At 48.9% G+C, this 19350-nt stretch overlaps 1 protein-coding gene across 11 annotated transcripts in view; it reads right to left on the reverse strand.

The window, feature by feature from the left end:
* Nucleotides 1-19350, reverse strand: part of LOC119960968 (protein unc-80 homolog) — a 475408-nt gene that overhangs the window by 45086 nt on the left and 410972 nt on the right. For all 11 annotated transcript variants that reach the window (XM_038788541.1, XM_038788566.1, XM_038788560.1 and 8 more), the window contains one exon: nt 16947-17094. In XM_038788541.1, coding sequence (XP_038644469.1) covers nt 16947-17094 — 148 coding nt within the window. The remainder of the gene's footprint in view (nt 1-16946; nt 17095-19350) is intronic.

The following is a 19350-nucleotide window of genomic DNA, read 5'->3' on the forward strand; positions in this document are numbered from 1 at the left end:
CTCACTGGTCTATAGTTACCGGGGTTGTCTCTACTCCCCTTCTTGAACATGGGAACAACATTTGCTATCCTCCAGTCTTCTGGCACTATTCCTGTAGACAAAGATGACTTGAAGATCAAAGCCAAAGGCTCAGCAATCTCCCCCAAGCTTCCCAGAGAATCCTCGGATAAATCCCATCCAGCCCAGGGGACTTATCTATTTTAACACTTTCCAGAATCGCGAACACCTCCTCCTTATGAACCTCAAGCCCTTCTAGTCTAGTAGCCTGTATTCCAGTATTCTCCTCGACAACATTGTCTTTTTCCTGTGTGAATAATGACGAAAATACTCATTTAGCACCTCTCCTATTTCCTCGGACTCCACGCACAACTTGAGTACAAGAGTTGGCAGGTCATGTTACAGTTGTATAAGACTTTGGTTCGAATACATATTTGGAATATTTGGAATACTGCGTCCAGTTCTGGTCGCCACATTACCAAAAGGATGTGGATGCTTTGGAGAAGGTGCAGAGGAGACTCGCCAGGATGTTGCCTGGTATGGAGGCTGCTAGCTATGAAGAGAGGTTGAGTAGATTAGGATTATTTTCATTAGAAAGGCGGAGGTTGAAGAGGGACTTCATTGAGGTCTACAAAAGCATGAGAGGTATAGACAGGGTGGATAGCAAGAAGCTTTTTCTCCAGAGTGGGGGACTCAATTACTAGGGGTCACGAGTTCAAAGTGAGAGGGGAAAAGTTTAAGGGAGATGTGCGTGGAAAGTTCTTTACGCAGAGGGTAGTGGGTGCTTGGAACGCATTGCCGGTGGAGGTGGTAGAGGCTGGCACGATTGCGTCATTTAAGATGTATCTAAACAGATACATGAATGGGCAGGGAGCAGAGGGATACAGATCCTTAGAAAATAGGCAACAGTTTTAGATAGAGGATCTGGATCGGCACAGGCTTGGAGGGCCGAAGGGCCTGTTACTGTGCTGTAATTTTTCTTTGTTTTTTGTTCTTATGAACCATCACTGTATCAATGCATGTATATCCTTTCTTAAATGTGGAGAGCAAAACTGCACACAATATTCCAGATGTGCGACGTGATCCAACGGTCACATTGCACCTGGCGCGAATCCATGCAAACTGGTTAGATCACGGGAGAGGCCAAAATTGGGATCCAGGCTGGCTGCTGCTTCCACTTGGAAACTATGCGTCTGCTTGCTTTGCCTCATTTGCTTCTGTTGCCTGTAGTGAGGAAGTGAAGAGAGTAAGGTGCAACCACTACCAAAGCTGACAAAGGACAAGGGTGGTGACTGATCTAACTGAGCAACTTGCTGGAGGTATGATGAACTGTTCTTGCACCTTGTTGGTGCTTTTGTTGTACTGCTGACTGCAATTTTTCATGTCTGGAGGCCATGTGTTTGCTTGTTACCGCCACTTTTCCTCTGTGGCCTGGACCAAGGACTGTGTGGCGTTGGTGACTGGAAGCCGGTACTTCAGGTGGCAAGCTCGATTTTACTGAGCAACTTGCTGAAGGCATAAAGATTTGCTCTTGCAGCTTGTGAAATGAAATGAAAATCGCTTATTGTCACAAGTCGGCTTCAAATTAAGTTACTGTGAAAAGCCCCTAGTCGCCACATTCCAATGCCTGTTCGGCGGGAGGCTGGTACGGGAATTGAACCGTGCTGCTGGCCTGGCTTGGCCTGCTTTCAAAGCCAGCGATTTAGCCCTGTGCTAAACACCCCATGTGGTGCTTATGTTGTACCACTGACTGTTCAATGTTTCATGTTTGGAAATGTGTGTTTGCTTGCTACCACCTCTTTTACTTCAGTAGCATGGACCAACTGGGATACCTTTTGGATTGTGTACTGCAGTGCACCACCAGAGCGGTACAGGCATTGGAACCACATTTCCAGCAGTTCAGTGCACTGCCCAGTGACAGCATGGGTAGCAACATCGGCCTTGTCATGATATGCAGACATGCACATAATAAGATACAAACAGGCAGCTAATGAATACAGAGAACAGGACATAACCAATCAGCAGGCAGAACACTTGGGGTGGTTTCCCACTATAAAAGGCACGAGGCACTCACACTCCGCCTTTTTCCACTGGTGACATCTACAGTGTGAGTCAGGGTGTACATACCATATAACTCCTAAAGCATGTGGCTAAGAGCTAGTCTGGTTCAGTCAGACAGATTAATCACACTAGGTTAGCAGAGAGTCAAACTCACAAAGGATTGAGCTAACTGTGTGATAGGTTCAATAAATTATATTGAACTAACTTCAAGGTGTGGAGTATCTCTCAGGTAAAGCTGCATCCAGTTGCAACCCGTGTTATCTTACAGTGCTTAACACGACAGGCCTCATTTTATCGGGTCACGGCCTCGGTCTCCGGCCTCTGCACTGGCGTCATCGGGTACCTCTTATCCTCCAAGAGCCAACCTGTCATCTTGGAGTACTCCTCGAAGACCTTGGGGATCTCCATGTTTCCCAGGATGTAGTTGCCATGCACGTTCTCCGGGGAAACTGCACATATGTGCATGATCCGGAGGTGATGGTCGCACATGAGTTGAACAATCAGGGAGTGGAACTCCTTCCTGTTAATGAAGGGCACTCCCTGAAGCCCCAGTGCGTGCAAGATAACATGCATGCCATCTGTTGCCCCGTGGACCTGGGGCATCCCGGCAATGGCGGAAAATTCTTCAGCCAAGGCATCTAGGTGGGCTTGGTCTAGCTCAAAGCTGATATGGTCTGATATGATGGGTTGGATGCATTTGTGGGCTGTCGCTTGTGAAATGCCGCACAAGTCCCTTCTTGAGCCCTGGAGTGAATTGGTTACATAAATGTTCAGGGCTGCAGTGACCTTCATGGCCACCAGGAGCGGGTGTCCTCCTCCTCCACAGGGTGCCAAGTTGGCGAGGACATGGCACAGTGCCGCACTGTCTCTTTGTTCAGACGGAGTCTCCTGTGGCATATAATGTCCGTCCCCTCGAAAGACCAGTGACACCTGTACACCTTGAGCCATGGCTGCCGTCCCATTCTGGGTTCCGCCCTCATAGCCGGCTGGATCTTCAGGGTGTGAGACAGCCCCATGCACATGGCGTGCCACCTCCAGCCTGCATCGACACTGCTCCGTCGTCAGGCCACCTGGACTGCCACCAGCACCGTGAGAGCATCCTCTGTGATTGACACTACCATCCATTTTGGTATCTCTAAGTAATTGGAGAGGACAGTCATAGACTAACAATCAGTTAGAGCTTCCACGCTGGAACCCTCAAATCCATGATGTGTCCTGCCTTCTCTCAGAATGCCACCCACCGAGCCAGTTGTGCTGGAAACCTTGCTCTAGGCACTCACCCCCAGACGTCCTAGACCCCAGACTCCTGCTGGGGACATTAGGGAGATCATACTCAGGTGCCTTACCCTGATCCACCCACTCACCCTTTGTCCACAAGAATATCTCCAGGGCAAGATTCTCCGCAAATGCGGAGAGTCGTAAGTGCTGCCGTGAAACTGGCCGTGTTTCACGGCAGCCTTCAAGCCCGTTCCCGGGACCCGATTCTCCCCCCCATCGGGGCTAGGAGCGGGACCCCGGGAACCACGGCGTCGCGGCCTTAACGACCGTCGTTAAGGCCACGCGCCAAGATGACACGCGTCTGGCGTCTGTATGACGTCAGTCGCACATGCGCAGGTTGGAGCCGGCTCCAACCCGCGCATGCGCCGGTGACGTCATCACGCCATTGACGGAATCCACGCATGCGCGGTTCCGCATTTCTCCACCGCTGCCCGACAAAATGTGTTGGCTTGATCTTGTCGGGTGGCAGAGGGGAAATAGTGCGTCCCTTTTGGACGCAGGCCCGACGATCGGTGGGCACCGATCGCGGGCCTGTCCCCTCCCGAGCACAACGGTGGTGCTCCCGCCCCAAACGGGCATCCAGCGCCCGTTTTTACGACGGCAGCAAGCAGGTGTGTTTGCTGCCGTGAAAAAACGGGCGTAAAGGCCTGGCCGCTCGGCCCATCGGCCGCGGAGAATAGCCGCTCGCCGTAAAAAACGGCGAGCGGCGATTCGTGACGTGGGTCAGGTGAGGGGGGGGTGGGTGGAGAATAGCAGGAGGGCGTAAAAAATGTCGGGATGCCCTCCCGCTATTCTCCCAACCAGCGTGGGCAGCGGAGAATCGCGCCCCCAGTGCTGAAGCCAAGCCCCTGAGTAATTGCTTGTTGGCTGCTGCCTCTAGGGGCAGCACGGTAGCATAGTGGTTAGCACTATGACTTCACACGCCAGAGTCTCAGGTTCGATTTCCAGCTTGGGTCACTGTCTGTGCGGAGTCTGCACGTTCCCCCCGTGTCTTCATGGGTTTCCTCCGGGTGCTCCACTTTCCTCCACAAGTCCCGAAAGACGTGCTGTCAGGAAATCTGGGCATTCTGAATTCTTCCTCTGTGTACCCGAACAGGCGCTGGAATTTGGCGACTAGGGGCTTTTCGCAGTAACTTCATTGCAGTGTTAATGCAAGCCGACTTGTGACAATAAAGATTACTTTTATTATTATTACATGGTGCTGACGTTTCCAGAGTTCAGGCAAAGTGTTCAGGCTTCAAGGTTTAATTGAAATATAATGCAATAATCATTGTCTGAGACATGGCACGTGTACCCACGAGAAGCCACTTGAGCTCTTTTGAAAGCCAACCGATTAGACAAAAGTAAGAGAAGCCACTTGAACTTTGTGGCAGAAATGATCTGTCCATCAACAGGTTACTTGCTGGTTGTGCCACGTATCAGTATCATTCTCCATCCAGGAGCTGCAGCTGTGCAGGCCCTCCCACACAGCCCAATCTCATCGGAACTTGGCAATCCCATTTTCTACTGATGCTCAAGGTGCAGTTGAACATCCTGGGCTTCCAGCGTGTGTGACCCGCGGTGACATGCCAGTTACATGCAGCACTCACCACACCTGCAACAAAAGCATCAGCAATCTACGAAAGCATTTCGTCAACGTCTGCAGCAGGTTGCTTATTTTGATCACTATCGTGCACCAGATCCCACAGCTTCAAACGTGATTGGCTTACAGATTCCTAAGTCCCCCTGAGCCTGGTGTTCCAGGTATCTTAATATTGTCCTTCCTTCTGGCTGCACAAATAGGAACAGTAATAACTGCCTCCAGGCATCTGCAGCCACCAGCAGGTGCAAGCAGCCAACACAACCTGCAGCTGTGAAGTGCTCTCACACAGACCATTCCTTATTAGCAATAGCCTTCAGCTGTGAATTTTGAGGTTGCTCATAGTCAAAGGGAGTTAACGTGACCGTCAGCATATAACCAAGAACATGGCTTTTTCCTGGAAGGTTTCGTAGGACAGAGACAGACAGTCAGCAGCTGTAATTGCCCCTGTATGGGTAACCACAATATTTAAAGATGGCTTGAAGGCTTCATGGATGAAAAGCCACACCCTACCCCGCCAACCAAGCCCAGGGTAGCCCCTGACCTTGAACGCTTCAGCCCCCGACCAAGCTCAACCCCCTGAGGGAACCCCCACCAGCCACTTCTCGAGTACTGGGGCAGCAGCTCCAATGCCCTTGAGCTGCATACCAGAAAATGGAAATGGCTACTCACCTTCTCAGTTCCCCTCAGCAGCCATTGCGCCAGCGTCACATTTTTAAACAAGAGTAGATGCCCGTGAGATTTCTTGCTGGGGAGCTGGCTAATTCCTGGGAGGCCGTTGCATTCGACTTCAGTCTCGCTAATGGGTTGTAAATTAATGCAAATTGGGGTTAATGATATGCTTGCCATATCTGGGCTTGATGCGGAAGTCATCATTGGGAGCGGGCGGTTAGATAGCAAACTGATTCGCGTCCAGCACAAATTTTGTTTTTGGCCTTTGCCGCTATTTAACCAGCGCTCCGAGATCTGCGCCAGCCGCAACACATTGGTTAAATCGTTCCCTTTGTTCTTATTATAGAATTACCATCTGAGCTTAACACTCCTGAGGAGCCTTGACAGGATCATAGAATTTACAGTGCAGAAGGAGGCCACTCAGCCCATCGAGTCTGCACCGGCTCTTGGAAAGAGCACCCTATCCAAGCCCACACCTCCACCCTATCCCCATAACCAAGCAACTCCACCCAACACTAAGGGCAATTTTGGACACTAAGGGCAATTTAGCCTGGCCAATCCACCTAACCTGCACATCTTTGGACTGTGGGAGGAAACCGGAGCACCCGGAGGAAACCCACACACACACGGGGAAAACGTGCAGACTCCACACAGACAGTGACCCAAGCCGGGAATTGTACCTGGGACCCTGGTGCTGTGAAGTAATTGTGCTAACCACTATGCTACCGTGCTGCCCTTGCAGGATGGATGTGGAGAGACTATTTCCTTTTGTGGAAGAATCTAGAATTCGGGGCTCACTAATAGATCGGCCATTTAAAACAGAGATGAGGTGAAATCTTTTCACTCAGAGGCTCATGAGTGTTTGGAACTCTCTTCATTGAACAAGATGGAAACAGAGTCTTCAAGTATTTTTAAGGCAGAGATGGGTAGATTCTTGGTGAACAAAGGGATGATATGTCAGCAGGGGTAGGTAGGATGCAGATTAGCCATGATCTTATTAAATGGCGGCTCAAAGGGAGGGTTGCTCTACTCCTGTTCCTTATTCGTATGTTATACCCCAGCACTGATCCTTGCAGCACCACACTATTCACTGCCTGCCAACTTGAAAAAATGCACTTTATACTTGCCCCACGTCCGCAACGTGTGCTGCATGAGCGCCGCCATCTTCTCCCCCACAGGTCCTTCGGACGTCGCCATCGCCGCTATTTTGTCTCCCCCTCGGGACTAGACCGCTGGACCCGGGTCGCTGCCGCTCCTCATCGGACTCCTCGGACGACCGCCCGCTGCTTGCCTCCTTGTCGCTGGACCAGTCCCGTCCTCACAACCTGGCCACCGCTTCGCGACGGTGCTAATCAACGGCCACACGACCTCCTGCCTACTAGACTCCGGGAGCACCGATAGCTTCATCCACACGGACACGGTGAGGTGCTGCTCCCTCGCGGTCCATCCCGCTGATGAACCATCAATTGAACGCGAGACGAGTTGCTGTACAAAAGTAAGGCTTTAATAAGCTAGATGTTAGCCCTGCGGTCGACTACAGTAAATGGACGACCGCCGGGCGTACTGGGTATTTATACCTTGCCCTGGAGGCGGGGTTAACTCAGCCTCTCGACCAATCGAGGAGCCATCACATGACTGGTCTCAACCAATCGGTCGAGAGGCACATGACCGACCAACTCCAATGGTAAGCCAGTGTTCTGCACCAATGGCAAGCAGCTATGTTAATCATACCACCACACCCGCCAACCAGCGGATCTCCCTGGCCCCCGGATCCCACTCTGTCCCTATCCGAGGTTTCTGTGTGGTCAACCTCATCATGCAAGGCGTTGAATTCAGCGGTTTCCGCCTGTACCTTCTCCCCAATCTCTGTGCTACACTATTACTGGGCCTGGATTTTCAATGTAACCTCCAGAGTCTCACCCTCAAATTCGGCGGGCCCCTACCCCCACTCACCGTTTGCAGCCTCGCGACCCTCAAGGTTGACCCTCCCTCCCTTTTTGCCAATCTGACTGGATTGCAAGCCCGTCGCCACAAGGAGCAGACGGTACAGCGCCCAGGACAAGGCCTTCATCAGGTCCGATGTCCAGCGGCTGCTTCGGGAAGGTATTATCGAGGCCAGCAATAGCCCCTGGAGAGCCCAAGTGATAGTGGTTAAAACTGGGGAGAAACACAGGATGGTCGTGGACTACAGCCAGACCATCAATCGGTACACACAGCTCGATGCGTACCCCCTCCCTCGCATATCTGATATGGTCAATCAGATTGCACAGTACCGGGTCTTCTCAACGATTGACCTTAAATCTGCATACCACCAGCTCCCCATCCGCAAATCGGACTGTCCATACACTACCTTCGAGGCGGACGGTCGCCTCTATCAATTTCTTAGGGTTCCCTTCGGCGTACCTAACGGGGTCTCGGTATTCCAAAGAGAAATGGACCGAATGGTTGACCGGTACGGACTTCGGGCCACGTTTCCGTACCTGGACAACATCACAATCTGCGGCCATGACCAGCAGGAACATGACGCCAACCTTGCCAAATTTCTCCACACAGCATCTCTCCTCAACCTCACTTACAACAAGGAGAAGTGCGTGTTCAGCACTAACCGCGTGGCCATCCTCAGCTACGTAGTCCAAAACGGACTCCTGGGGCCCGACCCCGACCGCATGCACCCCCTCATGGAGCTCCCCCTTCCCCACTGCCCCAAGGCCCTCAAGCGCTGCCTGGGGTTCTTCTCCTACTACGCCCAGTGGGTCCCACAATACGCGGACAAGGCCCACCCACTGATACAGTCCACTCAATTTCCCCTCACGGCCGAGGCACAACATGCCTTCGCCCGTATTAGAGCAGACACAGCCAAGGCCAGGATGCATGCAGTAGATGAGACACTGCCCTTTTACGTAGAGAGCAACGCTTCAGATGTCGTCCTTGCCGCCACTCTAAACCAGGCAGGCAGACCCGTGGCATTCTTTTCCTGCACCCTCCATGCCTCCGAAATTCGACATTCGTCTTTTGAAAAGGAGGCCCAGGCAATTGTTGAAGCGGTGCGGCACTGGAGGCATTACCTGGCCGGCAGGAGATTCACTCTCCTCACTGACCAACGGCCGGTAGCCTTCATGTTCAACAACAAGATCAAAAATGATAAAATCTTGAGGTGGAGAATCGAGCTCTCCACCTATAATTACGAGATCTTGTATCGCCCTGGCAAGCTCAACGAGCCCCCAGACGCCCTCTCCCGAGGTACATGTGCCAGCGCACAAGTAGACCCGCTCCGTGCCCTGCACGACAGCCTTTGCCATCCGGGGGTCACTTGGTTGTACCACCTCGTCAAAGCCCGCAATCTTCCCTACTCCGTCGAGGAAGTACGGACAGTCACCAGAGACTGTCAGGTCTGTGCGGAGTGCAAGCCGCACTTCTACTGGCCAGACCTTCTACCGGCGCGTGCCTGGTGACAGCGTCCCGCCCCTTTGAAGGCCTCAGTATGGATTTCAAAGGGCCCCTCCCGTCCACCGACTGCAACACATATATCCTTAGTGTGGTCGATGAATTCTCCAGGTTCCCATTCGCCATCCCATGCCCGGATATGACGTCTGCCACCGTTATCAAGGCGCTTGACTCCATATTCGCTGTTTGGTTTCCCCGACTACATCTACAGCGACAGGGGATCCTCATTCATGAGCGATGAGCTGCGTCAGTTTCTGCTCAGCCGGGGTATCGCCTCCAGCAGGACGACCAGCTACAACCCCCATTGAAACGGGCAAGTAGAGAGAGAGAACGGGACGGTATGGAGGGCCGTCCAGCTGGCCCTACGGTCCAGGAACCTCCCAGCGTCTCACTGGCAGCAGGTCCTCCCGGATGCACTGCACTCCATCCGGTCACTACTGTGCACTGCCATGAATAACACACCCCATAAACGTGTCTTTACCTTCCCTAGGAAGTCCACATCTGGGGTGTCACTCCTGACTTGGCTCGCAGCTCCAGGACCGGTTCTACTGCGTAGGCATGTCCGGCTCCACAAGGCGGACCCCTTGGTGGACAGGGTACGCCTGCTCCACGCCAACCCCCAGTATGCCCACGTGGAATTCCCCGACGGCCGCCAGGATACGGTCTCGCACAGGGACCTGGCTCCCTCAGGTGCCACTCCCACTCCACACACCTCCTCACCCACGCACCACCCGCGCTGCCAGCACCAGCCCCACCAGGTCCATCCCTCCTTCCCCTGCCCGCGCTAGAGGACGAGGAAGATTTTGGCACGCTCCCGGAGTCATCCAGCTACTGGCCAGCACCAACACCGCCAGCACCGACGCCGTTGATGCCGCCACCGCCTGTACAGATATCGGCACCACTGTTACGTCGCTCCCAGCGAACCGTCAGACCACCGGACAGACTTAACCTCTGACGGGCATCGGGTCACAAGATGGACACATATTTTTTCTCTCCACTCTGTAAATAATTCACAATTCTGTATATAGTTCCACCACCCCTGCCGGACTCATTTTTAACAGGGGGTGAATGTGGTGATCCACTGTGTAATTGTGTGTGTCTATATTAGGGGATGTACAGTAGTACCTATACTACAGGTTCACCGGTAGCCCCTGCCGGCTAGCTCTACCCACAAGGAGCCGTATAAATATGCATGACTTCTCCTGAGCAGCCATTCAACCAGCTGCAGTCGGAGGATAAAAATCTAACTGTAATAAAGCCTCTATTGTACCCATTCGAGTCTTTAGTATGATTGATAGCGCATTATATACCCACTCTCTTTCTGTCAACCAATCCTCTTTCCATGCTAATGTATTAACCATGAGCCGTTATCTTGCCTATTAACATTACCAAAATCCTTTTGTAAATCCAGCTACACTGCTTTGCCTTTTATCTACCCAACAAGTTACATGCTCAAAAAACTCCAATTATTTTTCAAACAGTATTTCCCTTCAATAAAACCATGGTGACTTGTTCTAATCGTAGTCTCGTGATGACCACATTTAGCTGGGTGGTCGCCGGGGCTCACAGCCCCGAGAAACACCACACTACCTATCAGGACTCTGTTGCAATTCTGGGCCTCAGTGGGGAATGCCCTGTCGAGGTCATACTTGGTCCCGTTTCCTGCATTGAGGGGCTCCGCTCGCCGGAACTCCTCAGTGCAGGAAGAGATCGGGACCGCCATTTTAAAATGGAGTCCCGATGACTTGGCCTCGCTAACACAGCCTACGAATCCCCCAAAACAACTATAATGGGGTTCTCAGGGTCCCCCGCACCCCACCTCACACTCGCAGGGCACCCCCGCACCTGATCCCCGCCGTGGAAAAAATGCCGTCTTGGCACCTTGGCATCGTGGAATGTCTCTGCGAGGCTGGGTCTGGGTACTGTGGAGTTGAAATTGTTTCTTTTCCTCTACCTCTTACAGAGTAACTATCAGGGTAATACTGGCAGAACCATTCGAAGTTCACAATTTAAATTGCTTCTGGAGGATGGTTCCCAGCCCAACACAATTGTCCAGAGGAAGTGAGGGCAATTGCCGGGTAAACCCTTATGTGGGAACTTCCCAGAGGAATTCCCTAGCACATCATTGGGGTACCCCCTAAATGTGTACCCCCTAAATGGGAACAGGAAGTTATGATTTAAAATTTACAATTGATCTGGTATTAATTACCATTTGTGGAAGGGAATACCAAACTTTCACTCCTGAAAGTCTGGCTCTAATTTTATAGAGCAACCCTCCTACTCCTGGAGTACTCAATTAAAGCAAATACAGTAGTTTGCTTTCTCTATCCTGATATTTCCTCTCAATATTGTGAAAACTTAATCAAGTTGTGCTTTAATTGTCTGGGCTCCAGGGAAGACAACCATGGTTTATGAAATCTTGCTTCATAATTAAGTTCCAAGTATCATTCTGGAAAACCTCAGCTGCAAGTCTCCAAGGCCAATATAAATTCCTAAGGTATGGTGCCGCACATTAATCCAGGCTTTATGTAAATGACTCTTGTGAGGTAGAGCATAATTCCATGAACCTTTTTGATTATTTTCTGTACCTGTTCAAGATACTTTAATGATCTAAATACCTAGGGCGCGATTCACCGCTCCCCACCCCCCGCTCTGGCACCCCCCGCGATTCTCCCACCCCCGCTCGGAGAATCGGGGCTCGCCGTTTTTCCCGGCGACCGCCGATTCTCCAGCCCGGATGGGCCGAGCGACCTGACGTCCCCGACGGGTTCACGCCGCCGGCAACCACACCTGATCGCTGCAGGCGTGAAAAGCGCGCGACAGGTAAGTGTGGGGCCTGTAGGGGTCGGAGAGGGGATCGAGCAACACGGGCGTGCTCGGGAGGGGACTGGCCCGCGATCCGTGCCCACCGATCGTCGGGCCGGCGTCTCTAAGAGACGCACTCTTTCCCCTCTGCCGCCCCGCAAGATCAAGCCGCCACATCTTGCGGGGCAGCGGAGGGGAAGACGGCAACCGCGCATGCGCGGGTTGGAACCGGCCAACCTGCGCATGCGCGGCTGACGTCACTTAGGCGCCGCCGGCTGCGTCATTCTCGGCGCGCCGCCTTAACGCAAGCGTCAAGGCCCGGCGGCCGAGTCTCCCACAACGCCGCTCCTACCCCCCCCCCCCCCCCCCAGGGGGGGGGGGGGGGGGGGGGGGAATAGGGGGCGAGGAGCGGCCTCCGATGCCGTCGTGAAACACTCCGGGTTTCACGCCGGCGTCGGCCGTTGCGGAGAATTTCGCCCCTGGACTCCAAGGGCCCTACTGTCAAGTGAGGGAGTGTCATATTGAAGAAGATAGTGGAAAGATGTATGCGGCAAGAGCTAGAGAGAACAAGTTTTGAGGAATGTAGTAACAGAGGCCGAGTGATGGCTGGCAGGAGCAGAGGTGGATGAATGGACATGTTAATAACTTTACATTTGCAGAAAAGCTAAATATGGTGAAGCAAGCCTATTTCAAACCATCATAGAACGCATGTGCAGGATACCAACGCAGGATTGGCCTCCAAGCTCTGGAACTGTTCAAATAAATAAAAGCAAACAAAAAACAAAAATGCATCTTTCCAGTACTCACCTTATTTATTCTTCTAACTCTTTCCATCGGGCAGGAGATACAAAAATCTGAGAACACGCACGAACAGATTCAAAAACAGCTTCTTCTCCGCTGTGATCAGACTCCTAAACGGCCCTCTTATGGACTGATGGACTTATGGACTGATCAGATCTCTTCACATATCTTCTCTACTGAGTAATGCTTCACCTGATGCCTGTGTCTATGTAATTACATTAAGTATTCCATGCGTGCCCTATTATGTATTTTCTTTCCATGTACGGAATGATATCTGCTTGAGCTGCAGCAGAACAATACTTTTCACTGTACCTCGGTACATGTGACAATCAACCAATCCAATCCAATCCCTTCATCCGTCACACATCCCCTGTGCCCCATCCATGCCAACATGTACCAACCAATGCTGCAACCCCCATGGTCCCTCACACTTCTATCCCACTTATTGCCAACCTGTGCCTCTCACCCACTCCATGCAACTCACCTAGTATGCTTGGACTGTTCATTAATAGCTTTGACACTTCCTGGACAGGTTTGACAAGTTGATACTTCCTGGAAGGATTTGACAGCTGGACTGCTTTTTAACAGTTTCTTGACAGCTGGATTGTTCTTTAATAGTAACTTGACAGATAGGCAGCTCTTTGACAGCTTGACAGTTCTAATGAGTTTGTGAATAATCATGTTAATTTTTAACAATCCCAAAGGGTGCCCTCCTTGGCTATTCAAAAGCATCCACAAGTTTAGACTTACTCTTACCTGTTCTAATCTGCACATTCCAAATTCCACACTCTGAACTTCCAAAATCCCACTTCAACAGAAGCAGACTGTGATTTTAATGGCCAGCTGTGTCTGTGAATAGTGCTTGCACCAACCTGAGCCCAACTCCAGTCACACCCTTGCCAAGATGGGAAACTCCAGTTTTGGGTGGAGAGTGATGGGCTTGGAAATTGCAGCCATTTCTGGGATTTTTGCCACAATAGCAAAAGTCTGGGCCATATTTTAAAAATGTATAAATAATACTCAACTAATTTTAATCTACTAATTGAAAAGTGTTGACACTGAGACAACATTCTATCACATAACTTAAGAATTGGTGGAACAAATCATCAACAAGCCATGCAAAAGCTTGTAGAATGGTATAAGCCCAGTTGCACCCATGAAACATAAACTGAAACATAAAATCAGGAATGTCTTCATTCAATGGATATATCATATTTACTTTATGTTCCACAAGATCTGTTCCAGTGTGCCTTAAATTACAGTGAAGCTGACTGTTTTACAAAGAGTATTACAAAAACTACTCCAAGATAGAAAAATTCTTTGAGAAGCAGTCAATCTGTCATAATTACACAACCTTTCACTGCAGTAAAGATGTGGGTTTCAATCCTGCCATCAGGAGGAAATTTGGGTTTGGAACCCACTAGTGTCCCACAGGGCGATTTTTGAGAAAATGACCAATTAAGTGCAGCCTCCAGGATCTTTATCCAAGGACGCAGGGCCCTCCAGCACTGGCAATTGGCAGTTCCACTATCAGAGTTGGAAGCTGCTGATGCGGGTTGGAGAAAGAGAGGGATCTGCAGATGGGGGCGACCTCTGAAAGATTATAAAACCCTTTTAAAAATAAGAGTCCACAACTGCCAGACTGTCATTGTGGACATTTCCTAGTATGACCGGCTGCAGAACTCATTGGTAAAATGATGCTGGAGCTCTAACCACCACCACCACCACCAACCCCCCCCCCCCCCCCCCCCCCCCCCACCTAATTTGCTGCCTCCTAGCTTTGATTGCAATTGGGGGCCCACTTCAAAAATTCCAACCTGCATCAGCTCACTGGCCTTAATAGATCCTTTAATTGGTTTAATAGGCTTCCAGCCTTTTGCAGGTAGGTAGCTGTTCACCCCCCCAAAACAGATGCTTCAAAAATGGCCCTGAGGCAGGACCAGGCCAGCCACCTGGCACACTGGCTGGTGATGGGAATTTACAGGCCTGTCCGCCTCCAAGACCTTGTAAACATTCAGTCCGTGGTCATAACGTTTGTTTCTGATAATGCAATCTACCCTCTACACCCTATATAACAAATAATTACAGAACTGGTTGACAACACCAATCTGGTGTTATTTTAAAGATATTATATAGGGGTGCACTTAATTTTCTTGGTTGATATTAACTAACAATGTCAAGCTGAAAACTAAGGGCTTCAGTGATGAAGCAATATTGACAGATGATGTTTAAACAAACAGGGTGGTAAAGGAAAGAGCAGGCCCGGCTAAGGATAAAGAAAAGGGGACTTGCATGTGGATGCTGGACAAACAGCGGAGGTATTAAATGTGAAGCTGTTTTTGCAAAGGAAGAAGATGCTAATCAGGCCGAGGTGAGAAGGTAATAACTTACATGACACAAATTTACATTTGAGACGTTGGGGTTGCAAAGGCTATATTTACTATGGTTCCAGAACCGAATGAAATGCATTCAAGAATATGGAGGGAAATGAGAGTGGAAATTGCGGAGTAACTGGTGATAATCTTCCAGACTGCCTTAGACACAGGGGTGGTGTCAGAGGACTGGAAAATTCTGAATGTTACACCTTTGTTCAAAAAGTGATGCAGAGATCATAGAATCATTGAATTCCTACAGTGCACAAGGAAGCCATTCAGCCCATCAAGTCTGCACTGATCCTTCGAATGACCACTCGACAATTGACACTGTCCACTCCGCCTTATCTCTGTAACACAGAACCTGGACATTAAGGGGAAATTTAGCATGGCCAATCCACCTAACCATGCACATCTTTGGACTGTGGGAAGAAACCGGAGTACACTGAGGAAACCCACGCAGACATGGGGAGAGCGTACAAACTCCACACAGACAGAGGCTGGAATTTAACACAGGTTCCTTGCACTGTGAGGCAGCAATGCTAACCATTGTGTTACCATGCTGGCAATTATAGACCAGTTAGTTTGACTTTATTTCTGGAATACTATAGTTTGGGACAACATCAATAGTCCTTATATAAGTGCAGGATAATTAAGGAAAGCCAGCATGGATTCATTAAGGGAAAATAATTTTTAACTGAACTGCTGCAGGCTTTTAAGGAGGAAACAGAGAAGATAGATGAAATGAAATCATAGATAAGGGCAACGCTATTGATGTGGTGTTTATGGATTTTCAAAAAGCATTTGATACAGTGCAACACAACAGATTGATGAGTAAAATTCTAGCTCATGGAATGAAAGGGAAAGTAGGCTCTTTGGTAAGAAATTGGCTGAGCGGAAACAGAGAGTAGTGATAAATGGTTGATTTCCAGATTGAGGAAGGGTATAGTGGAGTAACCCGGGGTAAGTTTTGGGACTCTTGCTGTAACTGATATATATTAATGACTTAGATTGTGATGTTCAGGACTGATTTCAAAATTTGCAGATGATACAAAGATTGGAAATGCAGTCAACTGTGACAAGGATAGTCGTGGACCCTAAAATACATGTTTGTGGATTGGGCAGACAAGTGGTAGATGAAGTCCAATGCAGAGAAATATGAGATGGTTCATTTTGACAGGAAGAATATTAATCAGGGCACTGAGTACAAGAGTAAAGAGGTCATGTTGAACTTGCAAAAGACATTAGTTCTGCCTCATCTGGAGTACTGCATCCAGTTCTGGATGCCACACTTGAGGAAGGATATAAAGGCATTAGAGAGACTGCAGAGGAGATTCATAAGAAAGATTCCAGGGGTAAAGAACTGTAGCTATGAGGATAGATTGGAGAGGTTGGTACTGATTTCCTTGAAAAAAGAGGGCTGAGGAGAGAATTGATTGAGGTATTCATGATCCTGAGGGATATGGACAGGGTAACCAGTGAGAAACTGTTCCTACTCAAGAGCATCAAGAACTAAAGGCACAGATTCAAAATAATTGGCAAAAGAAGTAAAAGTGATTTGAGGAGAAATCTTTTCATTCAGAGGGTGGTTGGAGTTTGGAACAAACTTTCTGAGAGGGTGGTGGATATAGATTTGATTGACGTATTCAAAAGGGAATTGTATTGCTATCTGAAAAGAAAGAATGTGCAAGGTTATGGGAATAAGGAAGGGGACTGGGACTAGGTAGAATGATCTTTCAGAGAGCCAGTGCATACTCAATGGACAAAATGGCTCCTTCTGTGGTGTAAAGATTCTGAGAGTCTGGTTGATACATTCATAAAATAATTCAACTATTCTCCACAGTTAACTTTTCTCAGTGGACATATTGACTTTAAATAGTAATTTAAATAGTAATGTATATAGCATTTAAAGATATAGAAATTGTTGGCTTCATTACCTGTGGCTGGGCAAAATTCTGAGGCCTGAGTCAGACTGAGGAGCAGACATACTGGAGACATGGCTGGAAAATCGACGGCGCCCTCGACTACTGCTGGCCAGATATGCTTCCTGTTCACTAACGACGCTAGGCATGCTTACAGTGTCATCTGCAGGGCGGAAAGGAAAATCTATTTGGACAGCCTTCTTTTCCTAATCAAATCACAAAGTTACAGTGCATCAATTACAGTATTAAAAATAATAAAGCTGGCGTGAAACATGCTGGAACCCCCATAATAGCAGTTTTATAATAACAAACACTCCTATGATAAGGATATAGAAGTTGTAAAATAATTTTTACAATTTTTATATTTTACAAGTGCAAAAGTTCAAATTGCCTTTTCTGTGCACCTGGGATGTGTCAGTCTAGTGACCCAAAATCTGACAACAGTCATAAGTAAAAAGTCTATCATTTTAGATATAGTAAATGCAGACAAGATAAATAATCTGAGGTGGGAATCAGAGGGACATACTACCCCTTAAATGACTTAAATTCATAATCTACGTTTCTGTTGGACCCAATAAAAAAGGTTCCCCCTGGAAGCCATCTTCTACTCCTAATTTTCACCCCTCATTGTTTTTAGCTACAACACACCACTTTCTGCTTAACATAAATCTTTGTTAATGCAACTCTGTATTCAGTTATAAGAATATATGCAAAAATGACACCAATTTTACCAGCCTTCCTATGGGGTTGCAGGATCCAATTTCCTGACTAAATGATTTCTGTGTGCTTTCAAGGCTAAATACAGTGAAAATTAGCATTACTGAATAATGAACAAATACAGTGAAATTGGGATGAGTCCAACTTGGCTGACCAAAAATTCTGACTATGTCAAAGTCATCAACTAATCCCAATGGAAGAATAGCAATTCCAATAGAACGATGCCCTTAAGTTAAAATTCTGCACTGGCAAACTCGGATTAGCCAAACTTGTCTCTTTTTAAAATTTTTCCAGTTAAGGGACAATTTAATGTGGCCAATCCACCTACCCTGAAGATCTTTGGGTTGTGGGGATGAGACCTACAGGCAGACACAGGGAGAGCATGTGAACTCCACACAGACAGTGACCCGGGGCCGGGATCGAACCCAGGTCCTCGGCGTCATGAGCTAGCAGTGCTAACCACTGCGCCACTGTGCCGCCCACCAAACTTGTCTAAACTTGTCAGATGACCGTGCTGACAAATTAGAGCAAAGTTAGACCACACAAGAGTGTGATATCATGGAGTGTTGGGCAGACCATCATTTGACATTGAGAACTCCTTGTGAAAGCATATGCCAAACCGGAGAGTCTGGCTAATCTGTGCGAAAGTTAAAAGCGTTTTTGATTGGAGAAAAGGTGAAGTGGGTACAGTGAGTAGAAAAGTGCAATGGGGAAAACAGACTTTGTGAAGGAGTGGGAGATTCCAACATTGAGTTCATCCACCATTCTCACAGAATCCCATAGAATCCCTACAGTGCAGGAGGAGGTCATTCAGCCCATCGCATATATACTGATCCACTCCACCCTACTCGTAATCTTGTAACTTAACCTGGATGTCCCTGGACACTGAGGGGCAATTTATCATGGCCAATCCATCTAACCTGCACATCTTTGGACAGTGGGAGGAATCCGAGCAACCGGAGGAAACCTACGCAGACACGGAGAGAAAGTGCAAGTTCCGCACACAGACAATCGCCCGAGACCGGAATTGAACCCGGATCCCTGGCGCTGTGAGGCAGAAGTACTAACCACTGTACCACCGTGCTACCCTTGAGTTATGAAACACAAGGCAAAAATCGTGGAACAGTTTTGACAAGCAGGCATTTTTCCCAGCAAGGAAGAGGATGAGAACAACTGTCTACCTGTCATTGAAGAAGCTCTGCTAATGATTGGGTCCAAAATGGTCTTGCCTGTGCCTTGAACTCGCTCCAACCAATGGGTCCAGGTGATTAGGAACCCGTGACCTACCACTGACAGCAACTGATCTCTCAAGTTATCAAGGTAATCAATAAGTAGGAGTGCTATCCAGCTATTCTAATGGCCATGCTTACGATGAAGAACGTGTGGAAGCTAATGATAGAAGCCACAATTTCCAATGACTTCCACCACACTGGGTGCAAACAGTTTATGACTGCACAAGACGTCAAATAGGAGGAGGAGCAGGGTGAGGCCAAGAAAACCCAATGATGAGGCACTTTTTCCTCAACTGTAGGAGGCTGGCATGGAAATTGCAGCAGAGAACAGCACGGAAACTTAACACAGAGGTGGACAATGTTGAACGCTGCACAACAGAACTGAGAAATGATGCCACCATAAATGCAGTACGTTCTTTAACTAAGGAGTCCAAGGAAACTGATGACCCTAAAGACTGATGAATGCGCGT

The sequence above is a fragment of the Scyliorhinus canicula genome, chromosome 2 (genome assembly GCF_902713615.1).
Source record: "Scyliorhinus canicula chromosome 2, sScyCan1.1, whole genome shotgun sequence".
In the NCBI taxonomy this organism is placed as follows: domain Eukaryota; kingdom Metazoa; phylum Chordata; class Chondrichthyes; order Carcharhiniformes; family Scyliorhinidae; genus Scyliorhinus; species Scyliorhinus canicula.